The sequence below is a fragment of the Harpia harpyja genome, chromosome 5 (assembly GCF_026419915.1).
Source record: "Harpia harpyja isolate bHarHar1 chromosome 5, bHarHar1 primary haplotype, whole genome shotgun sequence".
In the NCBI taxonomy this organism is placed as follows: Eukaryota; Metazoa; Chordata; class Aves; order Accipitriformes; family Accipitridae; genus Harpia; species Harpia harpyja.
In genome coordinates this window covers 34,338,540-34,357,929 of record NC_068944.1, presented here as the reverse complement: position 1 = coordinate 34,357,929, position 19,390 = coordinate 34,338,540, and the positions used below count along the sequence as shown (strand labels likewise).

The 19,390-nt window shown below is 35.8% G+C and overlaps 1 protein-coding gene across 9 annotated transcripts in view; it reads right to left on the bottom strand.

The window, feature by feature from the left end:
• Nucleotides 1-370: 370 nt before the first annotated feature.
• SNTG1 (syntrophin gamma 1) overlaps nt 371-19,390 on the bottom strand; it is a 357,847-nt gene continuing 338,827 nt past the window's right edge. For all 9 annotated transcript variants that reach the window (XM_052787869.1, XM_052787873.1, XM_052787876.1 and 6 more), the window contains 2 exons: nt 13,408-13,518; nt 371-4,852 (listed from right to left, as the gene is read on the bottom strand). In XM_052787869.1, coding sequence (XP_052643829.1) covers nt 4,694-4,852; nt 13,408-13,518 — 270 coding nt within the window. In that variant the 3' untranslated portion in view covers nt 371-4,693. The remainder of the gene's footprint in view (nt 4,853-13,407; nt 13,519-19,390) is intronic.

Below are 19,390 nucleotides of genomic sequence, written 5' to 3'. Positions count from 1 at the left end.
TGAGCAGCAGCAGGCAGGAGCCTGGCTTTGAAAGCACATTCCTGATAAAATGAAAACACTAACGCAGAAGCACCTCTAGCTCCTTAGAGAGAGACACACACACAGAGGCATGCACCTCCAGAGATCCTAAGCTCGTCTTGTATTTCCCTTTTGAAAGCCTCAAGTCCTACCTTAGGCATCTAAGACAGGTACTTAAATTTCAGGAGCTTGAGTGAGTCTCTCATGTTTCCCATCATGCAGAATTGGTCAGAGGTGTGAGTCCAAAGTACAGACTCATAATTGCCCGAGGTCGAATATTTTAAAATCAGCTTAAACTTTTTTTCAGACACTACACTTTTTCAGAGACCAGACCCTGTAAGGAAATAGAAGGTGCAATACAAGGATCAGTGTTTAATATTAATAAAATTACATTTTCCAAAAGGTTCATTGGAATTGCCATACCAGAACAAAAACTGTCTTTCTTTTTGGCATAGGGAATACTCGAGGATACTTAGACAATATGTAGCAAAGCTGCTGAATTTCTAAGGGCAGCAACTGTACATTCACAAGATCTTCAGCCTTTTTAAAATTTTGTTTGATGTAAAAAACATCTTAAGGCATTGAATAAACCAAATCACATTTAAAGTAATAGATTGCAGTATTGACAACTACCTACTCGTGTTTAACTGTCCACTTTGAGGTGTTCTGATAAAGTCTAAGTGCACAAAGTAAATAAATATATTTTTGTGGAATCAAGGGCTAATATGGAAAATAATATTTTTTGTGGTTCTCATCTCAAAGCATATTGATACTGTATATTATTGGTTTGCATTCTTATGAATTCTAGTTTGAATAGACAAAACTTCAAATTACTGGTTTTGAAAAATAACCCCCTTACAACTATTTTGTCTCCACAAACTTCTTTCTGCCCTTAATTAACAAAATAAAATGGACAGCATTTAAAAATATGCTGATTTTTATTTCAAAGGTGCCTTCATGCTACTGGAATGGAAAGCTCTTCTGAAAATCTGGAACTGTATTTTTAAACAGATGTAGGAAATGAAACTTATTCACTGATGAAATCCAGAATAACGTGTATTCAAATAGGTAACACTTTCATAATAAAATTATGCTAACACTATAACCTAACATATGGTTAGTTCTGTGAAGGTCAGATCATCTAAAATTTTCATCAGAAAGCAAATCAAATCAAACCAAATATATTTAGTTATAATTAAAGAGTACATATTTTTGGTATACTATATAACATCACCTCAATAGGCACAGTACTATAAAGAATTTTTTTTATTAAACTTATTTAGGAATATCATGGCATAAAGTGAACAAATATTTTATGTTATGGGTTGGTTGGTTTGCTCTTTTTTGTTAAAAAATTTGCTTTCACTTGCATACAGATTTTTAGCAAAAGCTGATAGCTCATTATAATTGTGTTTTTTCATTGTCACTGGGCTGTGTTGACTTAGAAAATGCCTGCATTCATTATACGTTACGTGTCAAATGGGAGGCTGCAACATAAAGCCTGTTTTTTGACATACGTGTATGAAGTTCACTATGCTTTAAATGGGAATGTCCTGCAAGTATTGAAATGAAAAATATAGCCATTTAATATGTTTGTAAATTATATTTTGCTATTTCAGGATTAGCTATAGCACAGAGTTTAAAAATTTCCCTGTTTGGTTCAAGACTGAATTTCCAACCAGCTTGCTCTGAAAGAGCAAGCCTGGATACAGAGTCACCTCTGAATATTCTGTGAGGTCAGTGCACAAACCCCTGCTACATTTACAAACCAACACTGACCTGCAGTCAAGTCTACAACATTTTATATTCTCACAACGTCGCTTTTATCTTCTTGAAAATAAAAGTATTGATTAAACCCCACCAGTTCAGGTCTTTGAAATATAGGAGTTTAGAAAAACAAAAAAAATCAGTTTACAGGCTAGTGTTTGTCTCTTAAATGTTGTGCATTTAAGTTACCAAAGTCTCACTGATGAATACAGCAGTTCTACAAACTGAATACTTGACAGAGATCTTTAGCATACTGGTGGAGTCCCAAAAGTTAATGTCATTAGCTCAGTTCTGCACAAGCAGCAATTTTGGGGGGTTGGGGGGGCTTTCATATCATGGAATCCCTTAATCTACAGCAGTTCGCAATGACATACTTTCTGCTGGTTTGGGTAAATGTTATGTTAATTTAAGAACATTAAACAATGTTCCTTAAACAACTCTCAGTTTTAGTGGTACAACTGTGCACATAACATGAATGGTTGCAGGAAAAACATTCAACTGGCAGCTGATTAGTTTTAGATTCTGCTATTACCAGCAGAGCATTTACTGAGGTGTTAGCACATGCCAACACTGTGATAGCTGAATGCCACAGCAATGCACTAAAAGGAAGGAGATGATTCAGGAGCACAGAGGAGAACTGTCATTAACAGATATCGAGCTTCTGTTTTCAGCATTGTCAGTGCTTTGTCAAAATTTTTGTTTCCAGTATATGCTTTCTTGACAAGGACAGTGCCTGAGTTACCATCATTCAACCCCTTAGACTGTTGTAGCTTTGGATTCAAAATATCTGGGGTTTGTACTCCCTCGGGAACAAACTCGAGATCCCATGGACAGCCACGGTAGTTTTGTGTGTCGTTCAGAGACCAGGATGTGACCCCCTTATTCAGGGATAATTCATATAAACAAACACTCAATGATGACTATGAAAATGTTGGATTTTGATGACACTTAAAGCATTTAATAGCTGGATTAGAACATCATTCCATTGTATTTAGCATGGAAAATAAACATGTAACCCTTGGAGGTGTACTAACAAGAAGTAAGAAAGTACTGAAAGTCATTTGAAAGTGATAAAAGAGTCCCTAGAAAATATATTTTCAGATTATTTGGAACCAGTATCAAGTGAGATAAGCTATACTTCAAGGCAGGGATACTCTCACACACATAAATCCAAATACTTCTAATGCAAAGCAAAAAAACAGGGACATGATTTGCCCCTACAGTTCATTCATCTTTTGTCCCTGCCTTGCATTTTGAATTGTTCCCATTTTGAAAAAGCTTTCCTCTGGCTTCACATTTGAAGTTTTAATTATCTTAATATGTAGAAAGGGATGTGACAGAATTAGTCTTTCTGCTAAACAAGGCAGATGGTGTCCACAACCCTTACGTGCTATGTGTTTTTATAACAAGTCTAAGTGAAAAAAAAGAAAAAAGGAGGTTTTGATTTCAATATAATAAACAGAAACCCCACAAAGTACTATTTAAAACATTATGCACACACTGTAGCTGCACTACCTGTTCTTTCTGCAGTTTTCTTAGGTTCTCTTATCACGTCTGGCAAAAAAAATCCCTCACCTTTTCTGTTGTTTCAGCTATATCCCACAGAGGCTCCCGCCATTTTTCCACCTTCACTGATGTATGTAATAGCATAAAACTAAATTATTTTGTAAAATTATATTTAAATAAAGTAATTAATTTAAAATTTACAGCTCTTTCAGATTTCATCATTAAATGGTACTTTGGAACTAGTATGTGGTCCAGAGTGATGTAATATTCTTAACATACAAAGACATTATGCATTCTGTCATTTATTCTTTACAGGTTATTTAATTTATTCCTGCCTTTTACTAACAATATATTAAAAAATAAATTATTAAGAATTCAAAGGGTAGACTCATTTTTCAAGCATAATGTAGAATGTCTATTTTGCTGAGAGCCTGAGTGGAACAGAGGTACTACTTATGAAGTGAAATTGAGGTTAAACACGGAAACAATGTATTAGGCAGATTGTCTCTGAAACAAATTCAACAGCTAAGTCTTGTGAACAAAGACTATTAGATTTACAGAATTTAATTCTTGCCAAAAAAAAGGAAGTAAATAGCAGATATGACATTTTACACACTTGCACTTAATTTGTAATAAAATTAATTTCATACCACATTATTTTTACTTGAAGAAGAAGGACTTCCTCATGGAAAGGTGTTTTGCTTTTTGTGGCTTGGTTTGTTGTTTGTTTTTTTTTTTTAAAATGTATCAGTCTAATATGGCTATATCTCTGTTGTTGCTATTGTTAGACTAAAAGAACAAAATAGAAAAGGTAGCATGACTCCCTGTATGAACACATGTATGGATCCTACAGCAATGCTTAAAGTGCTTTCTTATTTGAGGAGATACTTACACAAATGCCATTTCATGCTTATCTCCTTGTCACCATGTACTTACCATATGCTTGTTGCTTGCTTTTATGTCATTTATAATATAATGATAGGGTACTAAGTTCATACTCAGAGTTTAGTATATGTCATAAAAAACATCTGAAAACAGGAAAATGACAATTCTATTTGTGTATTATTACAGCAATTTGAAAATTTTATTAAATACTGAAGTGCTTCATTTCGTCATTTATTCCTTTGCTTCCAGTGTTGCTTAAAGCACTATTTAAGTACAAATAGATCATACTAAAAGCATATCCATCCTATTCTGGGGTTTCAACTAGGATTATTTACTGATGTCTTGCAGAACAGAGATGAATTTATGATCCCACGTGACCATTTATCTGCTGATGCTGCAAGATGTCTTGCCTCCAGGATTGGTTTCCACGTACGTGGTTCACCAAAGGTCTACATCTTATGAATATGTATACATTGTTAAGTCTTGTTGTTAAGTGGCAGTGCTGTAATGTGAGATGTCAAGTGGTATACTTTAATTTGCCAGTACCAGAAGTTGTGGGAGCAGCAGAAGCTGTGGCTTGACTGCCTACATACAAAGGGTCCAAACAAGCCACTTTGGCTGCAAAGAATGAGTGGATACAGTGAAGGACTGCAAACAGGTTCGAAAACTCCAGCTCCTGGAAGTGAAAACAAAAAGATTAAACGTGAAACAAAAGAACACCTAACAAACATATACCCAGGAATGAAACACTACTCAAATAGCGATAATTTTAATAGTTTGATGTAATTCTGCTAATGTGCCTGACAATTCTCCGTTATAGGGACTTAGACATTGAGCTATCCCCATTCAGTAAATAATTGTTTGGAGGCTAAGACAGACAAATTTCTTAGTTAAGTGCCTCCATAGAAATATGAGATCCTACCAGCTAAAGTGGAAGGAAAGTGACACTATATGATTTTTTTTTTCCCTCAGGTTAATGCAAATCTGGCACTTTTGCAGGTTAATTTAGATAGAAATTGAATGACTGGACTGTAACAGTCTACACATGTCTGGACTACTACTGTATATGCAATGTACCCACAAAGATCAATAATGCTGAGTTCCACATACGTTACATTTGCTCATCACATCACCTCACACTGGTAGCTATTATCTTACCTATGCTGATTCTTTAACAAAAAAAAAAAAAAAGAAAAGGGTATTTTCAAAAAGTGCTATTATCACACAGTGATATTCTGGATCTGTTTTCATCGAGAGGGTTACTGTTATTGGACCAAAAAAAGAAGGAACAGGCTCCATGTTTTAAACTTATTAGCAACCTTGGGAGAAGGGCAATTTTATCACTATGCCAAAGGTTTTTTCCTCCCTCAAATTTCAAAATAAGAAAATTTATCATAGATAGGAAAACAATGGAAATTCAAAGATGAGGAAACAAAGAATTATGGAAGCTATTTCAGAATAAGAACTATCAGTCATTCAAATTAAGTTACTTTTCAGTTAACGCCTTTTTATTAATATAATTTTATTTATCCTTCTGGTACTACAAAAATAAACCTAAAACTTAAGATGAGAGAATAAATATTTAGTGGAACAGTGCAATAATTATAATATCAATTCTGTGTGTTATCTGTAGAAAGACTAAATTTCCCCCTATGTCTCAAAAGGATAAGCCTATTAAAACAAATGTTACAGTTTGAGAACTGTTTGAGTCAATTAGGTAACCCTACTAGCTGCAAGTTCTTACTACCATAATTACAGCTGCTGGACAGTGAATTTTCACAGTGCATTAGTACAATTATTACCAACAGTTATCACAGGTATTTCTGCAACAGTAACACATTGGGAAGATCCATTGCTCAATGGACCTTCAAGGACAATGGTGAGGCAACAGAACAGCCTCTGAAGGTCCCACTGGATTACTATTATTGGTAGTAATGACTCAACGTGAAAATTACTCCACTGCAAAGATGAGCACTAAGAATTTAGCAAATGCTAGATTATTATTTGCCATGAAACATTATTCCTATTTCACTATAGACATGCATATTTAACTGGAAATTAAAGCAGTGTGAAGCACAGTAGGCTGACTGGTATCTGGTGAGTACATACAGGCCTGATTAATGGCTGCAGCTCAGTTCACAGCAGCCTGACTGATGGGTATGGGATTGATCAAGAACAACACTTTTCTGGCAGATTAGCCTAATCACAAGAAAGCTTAATGAACAGGTAAGACTTCATGTAGAGCTGCCGGCAGACAAAACGTTTCCTCGCTTCTGCTGAGAACTTGCACTTTTAGCTGCCCATGGGTTTACACTCCTGCCAGCAGATGGAGGGGAACCCACAAGCTTTTGTGCAGCCCTGGCCACCCTGGTTGTTTTTGTATGTACTTTGTCATCAGTCATCCTCTTGTCTGAATACACTTTCATCTAGGCAGGGTATTGTGTATTGCACACCCAGCTTCGGATTAAGTTTCAAATAAACAAACAGACAAACCCTAAGAACCCTGAAGTATTCAGTGAAGCCATTAAAGTTGCTAGCAGTAGGGAAAAGCAAATGCTCTGAATCCCCAAAAAGCGAAGAAATCCCAACTTAAGCCACATCTACTTGTCCATGCACAAGTACGCAATTTACTATTATTCCAATTCCCAGACTGTTGTCTGTACACCTCACCTAAGACCCTACTCTCCTAGGAATATCAGTGTACCTTCTGGTCTTCAAATTGTCTTTCTAAGGTCTCTCTTGATCAAACTACTCTCACCCTACATTGCTGTCATTATACCAGACATTCCCAGATTATTAATCTGAACATTCACAGTTTCTGCTGAGGACAATGTAAGTGGGCAGAAAGGTATGTGAGAAAGGTGCAGTCATTGAGCACGGCCAGAAGTGTATGGGAATTCTAGTAACCTTTCACAAAGAAAGTCTGGATTGAAAGGACGGAGATGGAAAGAGAAAACAGAAAGAGAGTGCACCCAGATGAAAAAAACACCCACAAGTCTTACTGCATTATATTAAAGATACAACTACACAAACAATACATCTACAAAATCAAGCAAAGGTAAGTTTGTAGGTATTCACGATATGGTTAGAAAAAATCTTTTCTTTCATCCAAATATGAAGTGCTGATATGAGAAGATATTTATTCTTTCATCAAATGTGGTGTTACATGGTATCTCTATATTAGCATAGAATCTGATCTAAAATAGGTATTAAACAAATAATCCATGTGCAAGACATGGGGAAACTAAAAATTGAATCACACAAACCTACACAGGTCAGAAATCTGAACTCAGAATGCAGTCACTGCAAATGAGAAATCACTCTGTAAAAATCCTAAGGACGTATATTAAAAACCCATTTAAAGATGATATTCAAAATTTGAAGAGTGCTGTAATGCTCACAGAAAAATCCTCAAGGCTAAGAACAAGGATTAATTTAAAATTATATTTCGGAGAATATACTTCAAATGAGCAGAAATGTCAGTCTGGAAAATTGTGCAGGCATCCATCAAGACACCTTGCAACACTTGAAAGTGAGCATTTTGTTCACATTACAATAGCAGTAACTCAGGCTATTTGTCTTATTTTAGATTAGATTTCTATACAAGATAATTTCATGTACAAATTAATTAGCATTAATTACTATTAAAGTAGTATTAATTAATAATTATTAATGCTAAATCCTTGAAGTTACACTTCTTCCTTTGCTGATACCATATTTCCACCCTCTTCTGTTCACCATATTCAAATAGGCAAAGACAATTGACTAGATCTTCATCCTGATGTGCTGATTTTTGTATTCACTTCCATTTTGTAACACTCAGCTTAGGGATTCAGCTAGTCTGTGAACAAAAGCTCACATGATGCAGCACAACTGTGTGACCTCACCTGAGTTTTTCTGACAAAACTGTTGAGCTGTGAAAAAGCCCTGCAAATTAAGAAAGGTCAAGGCACAGACCGAAGGGTAGCTTTTGAGTTATATATATGTTTTACAAGGTACAGAAACTCTCAGTTCATGGAAATTACTGATTGGTGCTTTCACTTACAAAATTCAAATGGAAATTGCATGTAATAAGAAGAACAGCATTGATGCTGATTTTTATATCCATTACATACTTCTATGTTTGGGAGCATATATATACATATTGAAACAGGATCTCTCATAGATTTAAGATACTCTTCATTTTTCTCAGAAAAATATAAAGCAGTTTCTATTTTGATGGCCCAATACTTAGCCAGGTATAACTGAAGAGCACAGCACTCTGAGTTTATCACAGTCCTGAGATTGTTAGCCACTGGAAGCTGCTGTGATACTGAAGAGACACTAATGGGTCATTAAACTATAGCTAAACAAATAGTTAACTAGATAGGAAAGTGCCTAAGTGAATCCCTTTGTGTGTTACAGATAAGGAGAAAGTTTTGCCCTTCTTTGCTTGGTTTTTTCAACCCAACCGCAACAGCTCAGGAAGAACGAAGGAAAGGGACACGTAGGCTCCATGTTCTGCCAAGCTGACAGCTCTATTTTCTAGCTCTCAGTCAGAAAAATTCTGTCTGACTGTGCAAACTTGTGCAATATCTCCTGCTGAGTGACAGCTGGGAAATAACCTACAGATTGGAATGTCTAAGGGGTATCAGTGATTAATGTTGCCCCTAAGTGGTTTTCTTCTGAGAAACCACTTAGACCTTGACTTAGAAACCTTCAGAGTTAGGTGTTTGCATCCAGGCACCCTGCCATGGACCCACTAGTGTGACCTATGGTAATTACTGTTCAGATTTTTCAGACTGGAATTGCTTAAACCTATAAGGAAACACTTCTTCTATACTACATTATCTATCTTTATAGTAACATGATATTACTTACAAAGGAGTCAAAAAAAAGCATCAGTACAAAGTCTCTACAGAAAAAAGAAAGAATATCTGTGAGAATAATGCAAGTGTTTAAATATCTTAAATTATTTTCAAGCTGAAAAGAAGTATACCTGGTTAAACTGTAACTAAATCCATAGGACATGTTGTGTGCCTTAAAGCTTGCCATTTTGAATTTTAAGTCAGGCATGAAGCACACTGTAAAAAATTTTGACAGCATTATAAAAATATTAGTTATTCAGTGTCAGTGAAGGACTTTCTACCACTTAGGAATATAACTCTGGTGGCAAGTGAGTTTCTCAAAAAAAAAAGAAAAAGCTGACTGATGAATGGATGTGGTTCTGCATTTTTTCTCAAAAAGTATTTTTCCTAGATTCTTCTAACATTAACAGTGATATCTCTGTATATTCCACCAGAATACAGAGGAGATGCTGGACAATTATGAAGACAGTATGGCTAAAATTTAAAATGCTGCTGCATAATTTTTTTTTTCCAAGCAATGTCCATCTACAAGTCTGAATGTATTTCTAGAATAATAACAAATTTATTTAAACTTTGGATCCAAATTCAACAGCTAAGCACTCTGACAGTCTTAATTCTCTAGGTAATGAATAAGTGTTCTAAAGCAAAAGAATATTATTGCACAGATACAACATGCCATATTCACACACGTGTGATAGCATGAGATACACAAAATCTGCAGCATTGTAAATGAAGGAAGGCAGGAAGCATTTGGATTTTGATAACTCATATTTTTACAGGAAGGAATTATATGGAATCATAGAATCATTTGGGCTGGAAAAGACCTTTAAGATCATCCCGTCCAAGTGTTAACCTAACACTGCCACGTCCACCACTAAACCATGTCCCTAAGCACCACGTCTACATGGCTTCTAAATACCTCCAGGGATGGTGACTTAACCACTTCCCTGGGCAGCATGTTCCAATGCTTGACAACCATTTGGTGAAGAAGTTTTTCCTAACATCTGATCTAAGCCTCCCCCGCACAACTTGAGGCCATTTCCTCTCGTCCTATCTCCAGCCACCTGACAGAAAAGACCAACACCCACCTCACTACAACCCCCTTTCAGGTAGCTGTAGAAAGCGATAAGGTCTCCCCTCAGCCTCCTTTTCTCCAGACTAAACAACCCCAGATCCCTCAGCTGCTCCTCATAAGACTTGTGCTCAAGACCCCTCACCAACTTGGTTGCTCTCCTCTGGACACGCTCTAGCAGCTCAATGTCTTTCCTGTAGTGAGGGGCCCAAAACTGAACACAGTACTCGAGGTGCGGCCTCACCAGTGCCCAGTACAGGGGGACCGATTACTCCCCTGCTCCTGCTGGCCACACTATTTCTGATACAGGCCAGCATGCCGTTGGCCTTCCTGGCCACCTGGGCCCACTGCCGGCTCATGTTCAGCTGGCTGTCAACCATGATGAAAACAGTATTATTTAAAAAAAAAATCAACAACAACAAAAAACCCCTATGGCCAGACCACCTCACATTTGCAGGGAGTACCTGAATTATAGTGCATTAAATACGTTAACACATTCTGTCAGTGCTGTAGCTGAAACTTAGAGATGGAGGAAAACAGACGTTAGAAGCAAGAAAAGCAGGAGTCTTAGATCAGGTATGCATACGCCACAGCAGGTTCTGCATGGAGTGTGTTAGTGTACATGATGGAGGGGAAAAAGCACTCTTAGTTCTAGTGACTGTCTTAAGCTGTATCAAAGTTACCTGCCATGTACTGCTTCCACATTACTGCTTGAGAATGCAGAAGTGAAGAGCCCTAACATGTCGGGGCAATGGGTTTGTCAGATTTTTGGGTTTGTTCTCAGCTGTGAGCTCTCATTTCACTATATTCTGATTATTCCCTGTGTAATATAACTGACAAAAAATTATCTTTACGTAAAGAAAATGTTACACTGTATTTCCCCTTACAACAGTGGGTGTCCAGGCCAACTGAAGCACAGAGCTGCATGTAACAAGTGACAATAGCTGTGGCAATGAATATTCATCACAACCTTTAACAGATGTTTTACAAAATTCCCATCATCTGATTCCAAATGAAGCCCGCATACAGTATGCATGAAACCTGGCATTACAAGCATTTCTGAAAATCTGATTAACATTTCCTAATTACTCAAGAGTTCCCCAAATGGCTATACCTCTAACTCTGTAATGCTAGTAAAGTCCAAAAAATAGAAGCTAGATTGTTCTACCTCTTCTCATGCTGAATAGTGTTTTAAATCCATGAAAGGCTTAAAGGATACTGAAGGGACCTATCCATAGAATTTTAAACTAACCAAAGTTGAAAAAATATGACCCAAGAATCTTCACATTCATTTTATAGCCACATTTATCTATGTTTCTTAGACTAAACAACATACTTCATATGTAAACAATTTGGAATGGATAGAAGTGCTCACTATAAATGCCGTAGCACCTTCCAAAGACAATATAATCTGACATTTTTTGATCATGATATAATTGGTATGCTTTGATCACCAAGGAAATTAATTAAAAATAACAGATTTTTATTTCCAAATTGATCCATGTGAAAATTTTTATTTATAATAAAGAGAAGAAACCAGGGAACATGACAGCATATTTATAAGCATGCTAGCAACTTTGTATAATATTCTGCCTTCATAAGGTAGAAGGTAGAATTTCTACCTTGATAAAAGGTAGAAAGATGAAATTTCCTAGAAATAAAGCTCTATTCAGTTTGAGTGGGAATAACAATAGGTACGATAAAGACACCTATTAGGATATCTCTAAGTTATAAAGTGATTTGCATGACAGATTTAATTTAAACCATGAAAACATTTTGATGAAAACTATTTTTCTTCTTCAAAATCTATATTTCATACTTTGTTTTTATTTTTTAAATTTAATTTAATATTTAAAATATATTATATTTTTACTGAAAAAAAAAGAAACACTGTCCCATTCTTGGATTCCCATGAAATTTCTTTAGTCCTAAAATCATGTGTTAATATAACAGCAATAGCAGTCAGACGTTAGAAAAATAATGACGAGTTTCATCCTTCAGGTGTCCTTAGGAGCATGATAAAAGTTTCCAATTACTTGCTTAGGAGAAAATCATCCTCACAACGTTAGGTTGTTAAGTTATGTCTTCTTATTAGAGATGAACAGAAATTCTGTACTATTAAAACAATTTCTAAAGGAAATTGGAAGTAAGAAAATATTTATCTTCGAGATGTAGCAGAACATGAAGGTATTGAAAGCCACGGTCCACCACATTTCATTGCTGTTGATTTAATGGAAGCTTTTACATACCTTTATTGTATTGAGTACAGCATTCAAAATCAAGTAAATAGCTGTTAGGTAGAAAATAATTAATACCAAACATAAAGTGACATGCAGGAAGGAAAACCAGCTGCTTAATGTAGCTATTTGCATTTAAACTCACAACCGCCCCCAAGACAATGCCTTTTTTCTTTACATACTTTATTATGCTGTGCATATTTAGCCCTTTTAGACAACAATTTATTTAAGCACTTCCTTTTTGCTTATGGAACCCTATTGTTATCACATTCATTCAGCAATTTTCTCTGGGACACAGTCAGGAAAAATGGTATAGCAAACGCTTCAAAAGCAAGGCTTAAAGATGGCCAAGAAAATAGTCTTTAGGTTTACACAAAGATTGGGATTCTAGTCAAAAAGACCTTCAATTCAGACTCTAAGACATTTCCAGTTATCAAAGATCCTGGGAGATCACTTCTCTTCACACACACTGGGACAGTAAATGCTCTGTTCTCAGAAGACATAAACTAAGCATAAATCTCTCAGGGTTACTGATTTCATAAATTAACTCTTGAATCAAAAGAACAACTGAAAATACAACTTTTCTGATTGTGAATTAGACTCAGACACAAAGCTTCAGTTTTGTAAGGGAATATGTGTTTAATCCACACTTTTTTGCTCTGGAAATAAAAACAGATTTTTAGACCTTTGCTGGGTTTTGTCCCCGGGTTGACTTAAGGTTACATTTTGCACCATTTCTTCATGATACAAGTATAGGGTGAAAAACAGGGCCTTCAAAATCTCAGCCAACAGGACAGTTGGCAAATGTGCCTAAAACCAGATTTAGCGAGTCCTGCTTTTTATTATTTTTTAATGTAATTACACCTTTCAAAAGACTTCAAACTTGCAAATATCCAAGCAATTGATTCAGTTTTCTTTTCTTGGAAATTCTTTGGTTTTCTTTGCATTCTTTGACTTTGTGCATTAATCTAATATTCTTAAGTAAGTTAGTTTAATTTATTCCTCCATTTCCCTAGCTGCTTTGATAACTGGCTTTAATGTACATTGCCATTATAAAACAATGCATTGTTTTTACCTTTGCTTCAATTTGTTTAGTATCTTGGTTTTGGAACAAAAATTTGATTTTGCTCTTCCCATCATCTGACGAACCTTTGAGCTGGGAAAACTTGTACCTCCAAAGTACGGCCTAGATGAAAAAAAAAAGAAACATAAAAAACCATACACAAGCAAGTCAGTGTAGTTATCATTGAAAATTGTATTAGAAAAAGCTGATCTCCTTCCAAGGGAATTTTTAACCCCTCTATGGTACATAATTAAATCAATTTAGTGTTATGTGGTCTGATGTCCCTTTGATCATACGGATGTAGTATATTTTGGGAGTGTCTGATTCCGATCAGTCAGACTACCTTTGTGAAATTCACTCTGAAATTCCTTTATCTATATTTAAACCTGATTAAACAAAAAAAGAGAGGGTTAGTAAATTCATTGTCATGCCAAAACCCAAAGATTTTTTCCACTGGTAATCTGTGGATTCCCTACTCCATCTGAAGTGACAACCTGTCATAGGAGTCCTCTCTTTTTCTTTCCACATTAAAAAAATCTAGTTGTATTAACATAAAGGGCATATCAAATTAAAAACAAATATCTATTTCTAAATGATAAAATAACAGAAGGAAACCCTGTAATGATAACTTATTTTAAGTTTACTTATGAGAGCTTTAATCAGGAATTTGAGCAGATCATTAATTCTAAGCATATCAGTGGCCGTTCAAGTACTTATATTATGAATTACATTGTGTCTTGTTGAAAAAAAAGACAGATTGCTCTACAGAATAATCATGCCATTAATAAAATTTACAGCTGGCTAGAAAAACTGTTTGGGTTTTTTTTTATGTCTAATGTGGATTTATGTAAAAAAACCCCATACATTTCAAACTACTTTGCTTAAAAGTGGAAAAAAGCTATTTTTTATTGTCTTTTTAGCCTCATTTAAAGATACCCCCTCCACACACTCCAGATATTTTGAAGCACTAACTAACATTTTTTGTTGTGATTTCAGTAGTATTTCATATAATTATAAGGTCATCCTCACTCACATTGTGCTGTTACTTTGAGGAGACATGTCACATGCATTGGACAACACAGAAACTTAAGGCAAGAAGTGCTGTTCCATTTTCTTTTGTCTAAGGGTTTGTAAATGACTTCTCAGTGGCGTAGCATGACACTTCCACCTGTGCCCTTTGTCTGTATCTACTTGAAATTAAACAGAATATGAGGGAGGTCAAATTTTTAACTGTTCTAAATCTAAGCAGGTCCATTTGCTTCAGGATGTGTTGATCCCTTTATGTTAACGACTGGCAAAAATCTCTAACCTGCACCAAGCTAAATAAAGTTAGCTGTGTTTGTCTTAGTAACCTGTAGAGGAAAAAAACCTGAAGGACAGTATCTTAACTGTGCACAGTACACAAAGCAAGTGCCAGAATTATTCTCCCCCAAATTCTCTCTCTATATTTGTCCCCTCCAGATAAAAACCCCTAATCTCAGCACCACTTTCATTCTCTGCGTGTATGTGACAGGTGAGCTCCCACCTACCATAAACAGAGTTAAGGACATTCTGCTTCAGATAAACTAGAGGAATTTGGCAATTTATATGAAATTATATCATATTTGTTTCAAATGCTGTCCTCCTGAGCCCACCAATCTGTGCTACATAAAATAGAATAGTTTCCCTCATCTCTAAGTGTGTGCAATTCCTTTCACCTTGCTTGATCAATGATGTTTACTTATGTCCTGTAGAGAGTCAGTTAAAAAACCAAAACAAAACAACCCAGTATACCATTCCAGTGGCCATACTTTCTACCTACATTGTAAACGCCTTTTTTCACAGATCTATGTAACTCATCAGATCTTGTCAGAAGATCAAGACCATTGCCTTTCTGCAGGAACAGCCAATCTATGTAAGCATGTCATTTCCTAGATGAGAAATATAAAGGACATTGATAGTCTCTTTATCTCAGGAGAACAACAATCAAAGAAAAGAGCTATCATCTTTCTCTTCTCTGATGATGTATGGGGAGGCCAGGAGAGAGATGCAGTATTGACAAGGACCCTTAGATGGGCAGGCAAAATCCCAGGGTACCTGGCCTTATTCCTGATCAGATTAAGTTTGGGTGAAGACGAAGGATGTACAGAACTACAGTACTTCAGCATTTCCCATGCAGTTTTGTCACTCACTTCATTCCCACTCAGAGGAAAAAGAATGACAGTCTCACCAAACCACAGGCATGATTAAAGAACACACTTCAGTTTATGTATAACATTGGGTTTGGAGACCCCTGCTTAGCAATGGCTCTTACTCAAGTACATTGTAAAATCAGGTCTACAGCATGGAGGGGAAGAAATCCTTCCTGAGACTAATTCCAACAAGACTGCACTTCTTCCATCAGGATATCAAAACAGGTTCCTAGAACTGACGGTTCAACAGCATACTTCACAAAGACTATTAAACACTCTTTGTCTAAAGTGTACTGAATAAAAATGCCATTCACAATGCATGAAGTGATTCCCAAATGAAAGAACCATTTGTTTCTTTTGAGTGATCTTCAACAAATGGCACACATTTTTTCCCAAAGATGTCCACATGAAGGAGGGTTCTTTTTGCAAAAATAAGTGTGGGGAAATATTGTGAGTTTTAAGTTAAGTCAGGAATACAAAGTATTTCAAACATTCAGGCTAGTCATCCTGGCTACATCTTTTGTTCTAGAGAATTTCTGAGTAACAGTTCCTTCATCTTGGTTTGAACTGGGATGAATACTGGTTCACTCTGATACACTCTGGATGTGTCTACACCCAAGTGTACCACACTACATTAGAAGTGTAACAACTAGCTTTAGATGTCCAAATTCTAGACAGCTAAAATCGGATGAATTATTTAAGCATATAAGACCCATTTAATTCCTTTTCTCCTACCAAAGAAGCTGAAGGGCTGCCCTGTGTAGCCAGAACTGCACATTTTGCATGTGTAGCAGATATACAAGATGATGCAGAATGCTGTGACCAGCAGTCAGATCACTCTCTTAAAATACAGTATCTTGGGGATCCCTGGGTTACCTCCTCTTGTGGTTTCATATGTTCTCGGTGGTTTTTTTCTTTTTGTTTTTGTTACTGCAAAATGCATAAGCAGTGAACAGGGGCCAGACCTATCCTTTTTCAGTGACTACCTCATAGTGCCAAAATAGAAAGGAGAAGCAAGACCTGTTCACCTAAGCACCCCATTTCACAGAGATGTGTAGCTACAGCAGTGACATAAAAACACGAGAGAGTTTCACATGTTGTTATCTTTCATGTTCATATGGGCTGACTTCAGTGTCACACTGCTTGCTGTGGTGACTGTTCTGAATTCTAATTTTAATGGCTAATTCTCCTGTGTTAGGAATAGGTACCCTTGGGGATACCGATCTATACCACTGTCAAAGGCAAGTGAATTATTTTTTCATGTATTTGAACATTCCTCAGAACCATCTGTTGAATGCTTGCTTCAGACAGTTAAAATAATTTTGTACAAATATATATATATTTATGTATAGATTGACTTCTAAGCAATAAGTACATTTGTAAAACATGTTGGCTTTTTCACAAATTGCCAAAAAACTAAACATGTGTCATATAAATTATTCCTAAATCAGTTTTTATGAATTATAAAATATAAGCAGATGCACTTACTGGTTTGAAGGTGCAGTGTTACTAAGCTCAACACTGTATAATACATTCTGATAGGGCTTCCTTAGTTAATAAAAGCAGCCTGTTCTCTTCAAGTGCTTTCCTTGTATAATCCTTAATAACTGTGCATAACCTGCATTACTGAGAATATTTTACAGGACTATATATAGCATATTTAGGAAGCAGTAAATTTTCATTTACCCTAAAATAGATTTGACAGGTAGACCAGGCAGTAATTCCTTTTAAAGCACAAATTGCAACTAAATTAAAAAAGATTCTTTGGTAGATGCTGGCATCAGCTACTTGTGAGGACCCTAAGACACTTCTCAAGTTGAGGCACACACCTTATCATGCCTTGATGAAAGACCAAGATAAGAACTCAGTATGCACTGTTTATTGCCTTTAAAAGGGAACTCTCAATCCATGAGTAGAGACAGAACTTGTGAATAACAGCAAGCAATCCAATTTAGAAACTGGGGACGAAGGTAATAGCACATACTGAAAATATCACCAACTTCACAATTTGAATGCATCCAGTGTGATCATGAAAAATCTGACATAGTTAATCTATGTTTTGAGAAATGCACTGTAAGAAGACAATCTCATTGAACAAATACTGTATGTATCATGCATAACATTGAAAACAACCAATAACATATAAATCTTTTTCCCAATTATTATCTGTAGATCGCTTAGGCTGCTTTTTACATTTTATACCATTTGATAAAATTAACTTCAAAGAATACTAGAATGCAATGCAAACAAATAAACAGTGCAGACAAGCTGACAAATTAGATTTAAGACTTCTCTTGACATGTTATTAAATTATTGTAATAAGAAATCATCAAAAAGCTAAATCCTGTCTTCACTGAAATTAATAGGATTTTTTTTCCTTTCACATATCTGGGCCCAAGATTCTCCACCAATACTTTTTAATGAGAAATACTTTATTTATAAATAATCATCTAGGACTCATTTGTTTGAGTCTTTGTAACCAAATTATTGCCTATTATCTTCTGCTAGTGTTATTTTGCCATAATTACCCAAGGATGCTCTCTGCCTGCATATTTTTATTTAATAAATGGGACATAAATGCAGTACGTAAATGGCACATGGAATAAAAGCTATCGACTTCAGTACCTGTAATACTTTGCTGATGCTCCCCAAAGTCACACAAATGAAGAAAATCATATTGCTTCTATTCTTAGCACTAGTGCTAAATCTAGAACACATATTCAGGAAGGGACCTTAGAAAATATTTTCACAATCATATCAGATGTCATTTTGCTACTCACTCCCATAATTTCAGAATCCTGGACTAAACTACATACAATTTTGATGAGATGTCATCAAAAAAATCACTTTCTGTGTAGATAATAGTATCAGAAAAGTGGGAATGCATCATAATTATCTTAGTTTAGGGTATGATCGGGAGTGTTGGTTAGGGGGGTTTGTTTGTTTGTTTTGGGTCAAGGAGCTTGATTTACCATAAACAGACTGGATTACCAAACAAAGACAGAATGAATAGGTGTGTCTATATTTTTACTTACCATACTCTAAGGAATATGCACAGAAATATGAGTATCTGACTAGTCCATAACTCTGTGATAGCTATATGATTTAGCAAGGATATACAGGGCATTTTGCATTGGCACTAGGAAAGAAAAGCTGTATTTTGCCAACATGAGAGTCTCCAACCAGAACAGAATTAATTTGTGTCCTATGGCTTCAGTGATGAACAACCTTCAATTTATTATTAAACAGTCTTGCTTCTTCTATATTGGATTATGCACGGTGGACCAATTCTGTTCTTGCAAAAAGACCATTTACACTTAACGAACTTGTGAATAGTGTTTGCACCACATACTGCAACGGCATCACTTCACCTGCCAGTGCACATCACCAAATACAGGTTTTCTCTATACTTTCCATTGAGATGGATCATATAGATTTTATTACGTAATAGCAAAAGAATTTTGGCCTTCAGTAGGATGCTTGGAAAAAACCTGAAAGAGTCTGTCATTGTTTTATAATGATTAGACAGCTACATCTCAGACCACCTGTAAATGGTGGAGTAAATAAAGCAAGCATCTTTATAAAGGAAAGGATGTCAGAGGTCTCTTTTCAAATATTAGTTTCAGCAAATCCCTTTGTCGTCTTTTCCATCACATCTTCAGAAAGCTGTAGCTGTACTTTTCCAACACTGCCTCTGTTTTTCTTGATACTCTGATTAAATCTTTCTTCTGTTTATCTTTGTAAGACAATTTTTTATAATATATATTACAGAATTATGCTAAATTTCAGTGGACACCTTTCAAGCTAATGTTGTTTGTCATCTG